This window comes from Nicotiana tabacum, chromosome 8 (genome assembly GCF_000715075.1).
Source record: "Nicotiana tabacum cultivar K326 chromosome 8, ASM71507v2, whole genome shotgun sequence".
Lineage (NCBI taxonomy): Eukaryota > Viridiplantae > Streptophyta > Magnoliopsida > Solanales > Solanaceae > Nicotiana > Nicotiana tabacum.
In genome coordinates, this window is record NC_134087.1 from 163,972,724 (window position 1) to 163,976,387 (window position 3,664).

Below are 3,664 nucleotides of genomic sequence, written 5' to 3' on the forward strand. Positions count from 1 at the left end.
AAAGTTCCGTACTTCACTCATAAAGAATTCACTAATTCTATATTTTCTGCATATCTTGCTCATTCAAGAAGTCATGAATCATTGAACTTACCCGTACGATTCAGTAATACTTTGGGAATACACATGATTTATTCTTCAGAAAAAAGAAAATTTATGCCTAATTTGGGCAGTAAAGTTATAAGGTAAGATAGCATAAATTAAAGCAAAAAAAAAAAAAGTAACAGTAAATTCATAAAATTATTTTTTGTCACTGAATCGATGATCTGCCTTCGATGGCATTCCAGGCATAAATCTTTCCTTGTTCATGGAAATTAATCATACACAAGAAGAAAACTTTCATCTTTTACTGTGTTCAAGAAACCATGCAACGTTAGAGGATCTTATACTATACAATTTCAGAGGCAACGACAAATTATATATAGTTTTCAATTGTGCAGTCAACAATTCAAGAAACGCCCACAGTTTTCCCAAGCAACCAGAGCATCAGTGTCAGCTCTATCCCAAAAATGGTGTGAAGAGAACTTCTGTCTAGCATGAAGCCGTAAATCGTCACTCCTGCTCTATTGTTCTCAAAATATGTCACTGCAAGAAGATGCACCAAAATAAGTCCGTTCGAACCAATTATGCATTAATACATGAGTTTTAACTTCTGTGCACCGATAGCTAGTATAAGGTTTTCTTTTACGTTACCATATTAATTGAAGAATCACAGGTAACTGTTTCATAGTACGCCTAATGTAATAATATAGGGATATTGCACATTTTTGAAGGAAGAATAAGGAAACTAAATGAAGTGATCAGCATACCTAGAGCTTGTCTTTTCTGGAACGAAATTGTACTATAGGCATACGATGGGACGAATTTCGTATTATCCAATTCATCTTCTTCATCTCCAACATCCTCTGCATCAGATGATCCATTAGAACTCGGATGAAAATCTTGGTTGTAGGCTACTTGAGTTGCTGGAGAATTCTCAACCTTAGCCCAATCATACGAGTCTATGGTCGCACACACGTGCCACTTTGCAGCAAGGCTCGTCACAGCTTGTGCCTTGTGTGTAATTCTGGTTGCGCTTCGCAATAGTATCATCAGCCCAGCAAGAAGGCTGACAGAACACAGCTGCATATGAAGACCAAAATATTTAGTTCCACAAATGGACAAAGGCGATCATATTCAGAATCTAGTGTCAGTGAGTCCAAAATAAACGTGATCTTATTGTATGTATATATTTTCAATCTTTTCTTCACATATACACATAGTTCGAAAACATGAAATATTAACATTTTATTTACTGCATGACATCTGCAAAAGGTAGATTTTCTCGAGCCATTTCTGAGGGAAATAGGAAGCGATAACAAATAAGAACGCCAAAATGAGATTATGAGAATCCATACCGCAAGTTCACCACTTTTATAGATATGAAGATCTGCATTTGGGCGCGTAGTCATGAGAAGAGAGGCAAATAGACTTGCTGTGATGAATATCAATGCCCACAAGATGAACACGCGGTACCTATGGCTAATAATTCTCAAGTGCCTCCTGATTCTAAGGTGCTCCCTCAACACGGATTCAACATCAGAATCCACATGGAAGAGTACCTGAGCAAAATCTTGTAGTCGGAGAATCTGAAGATAACAGATCAAGCGGAAAAGAACACACACTAGGAAGAACACCACAGTCCTGTAAAGCCAGGAGGTGAGCTCCAGAATGCACGCGACGATATTACTCATAACGACATTGCCCAAGAAGGGGAATCGAGTTCCACCTGAGCTGTACCACCAAATCTTGTATGTGATTTCAGCAGCAAAACATGGCATGACAAAAATGAATAGGATTTTCATTGATCTCTGCATGTTAAGAAGAGAATATAAGTGCATCATATTTGCTCAATGTACAAGAAGTAATTGCTACAAATGAGCCAACAAGAATGAACATATCACATTAGTAACTAATTTGAACAAATCTGAAATGGCTGAACCTCATGAATTCAGGTTATCTCCTGATAGAAATTAAACGATTCAAATTATTCGACTTAGTTTATGTTGGGTGTGCAAACAAAGTCCACATTGATAGCTGATAAAATTGGGAGCTTACATATAAGGTGTAGGGATCTCTTAATGGTACGAGACATTTTGGAAAAAACCGTGCGGGCTTGGCCCAAAGCAGACAAGGTCACACTATGTTAGGAGTATCTTTAGGCCGTTTTAGCCCAACAACTAGTATCAGAGCCCAGGTTCAGCGGGCCGAGTATGGCGATGACAAAGTGATGGTGTGAGACTCGGTTTGGAGACGCGCACACAAAAAGAATTTAGTTGTGGGCTTTAGTTGGCATAAATACTCTAACAATGTGGGTGTCACACAGTTAATCTCGGAAAAAGACCCATGAATCGTGATAATGAACCACGTGGAACTTAGTTCGAGGGGAGATTGTTGGTTGTGCGAATAAAGTCCCACATTAGTAGCTGAAAAGATTGGGAGCATACATATAAGATGTAGGGATCTCTTAATAGTGTGAGCCCTTTTGGGGAAACCGTGCGGATTTGGCCCAAAGCGGACAATATCACACTATGTTAATAGTATCTTTAGGCCGTTTTATCCCAACAGTTTATCAATCATAGAGTGAATACATTCTTGAGTCACACAACAAACATGACCTGCGTCGCTCAATGAATTTATAATTTCACTGAAACAAAATGATAGTCAAATATGTAGAATCAAGCCATGCTTTTGACTGATAATTAATCAAGAAAAGAAAAAAAAAACGTACATTAAGCTGTTGTGTGTAGCAATTTCTGACGGTCTCGCTCTCACCACAAAGCTTGTCAAGGAACAAGAACCTCCGAAGTCCATATTTCTTGTTAAACCTTGAAAGACAGATGAATGAGAGAGCAGCAACGCTGCTGAGAGACAACTGAACAACACTGTCGTACGGCCTACTGTGATCAGAAACACAATCGGTACAAGCCAGAAGGTAATGGGAGAGCCATGGCACAACTACGGCCAGCCAAATAAAAACAAACCAAGATAAGCAAGCAGACCAAGTGTCAGATTGATCCACACACATCCACTTGAACCACGTTCTAAAACTCCTCAATTCATCGTACATGTGCGAACCACTTCGGACTAATACTTTTTTGTTGAGAAGTTCTTTGTCCTCGTCCTCCATATAACAATACTGTCAGTGTATATAACTTAAATTCTATCGCAATACACTTTGTTTTCTTTACAATAGAGCGTTGGAGAAGGGCTGTAAATGGAAATTTGAGAGGAGTTATACAGGTGGTTGGAGATAGAGGACTCACATGGAGACAGAGCAAATGGCAATGAGCTGACGTTTAGACTTTATGCGAAGCATCTTGTGTAGAGGGGCAAGAAGAAAAAGTGCAACATGGCAATAAATGGTTGGTTATGTGGAATAATGGAGTGGAGGACGACATTAATGGATGAATCTAGTTCCTATTCCTCACACTTCAATTTTCTATTTTACCACAAAAAATGGGAGGCGGATTTAGGATTTATATTTTTAAAGTCATGAGTTCATATCTTCTATTTTTATAATATTAAGGAATTTTTACATATAAATTTTTGCTCCGCGTGAAAAGTTATGGGTTCAATTGAACTCGTAATAAACCTTCTACATCCGCCTCTGCAAAAAGCAAGTCCA

General features: G+C 38.5%; 1 protein-coding gene across 1 annotated transcript; it reads right to left on the reverse strand.

The window, feature by feature from the left end:
• Positions 1-228: 228 nt before the first annotated feature.
• Positions 229-3,315, reverse strand: LOC107813774 (uncharacterized). Its single transcript, XM_016639079.2, has 4 exons — positions 2,768-3,315; positions 1,395-1,847; positions 807-1,119; positions 229-582 (listed from the first exon to the last, which is right to left on the reverse strand). Exons 1-4 carry the CDS (start codon positions 3,164-3,166, stop codon positions 446-448), a joined length of 1,302 nt encoding a protein of 433 aa, XP_016494565.1. The 5' UTR covers positions 3,167-3,315; the 3' UTR covers positions 229-445.
• Between the last annotated feature and the right edge of the window lie 349 nt (positions 3,316-3,664).

Excerpts from the sequence above, each read along its gene's own strand:
- LOC107813774 (XM_016639079.2), bottom strand. The coding sequence starts at position 3,166 with ATGGAGGACGAGGACAAAGAACTTCTCAACAAAAAAGTATTAGTCCGA. Across the intron at positions 1,120-1,394 it reads ATAAAAGTGGTGAACTTGCG|CTGTGTTCTGTCAGCCTTCT; the intron begins GTATGGATTCTC and ends CTTCATATGCAG. Across the intron at positions 583-806 it reads CCAGAAAAGACAAGCTCTAG|TGACATATTTTGAGAACAAT; the intron begins GTATGCTGATCA and ends ATCTTCTTGCAG.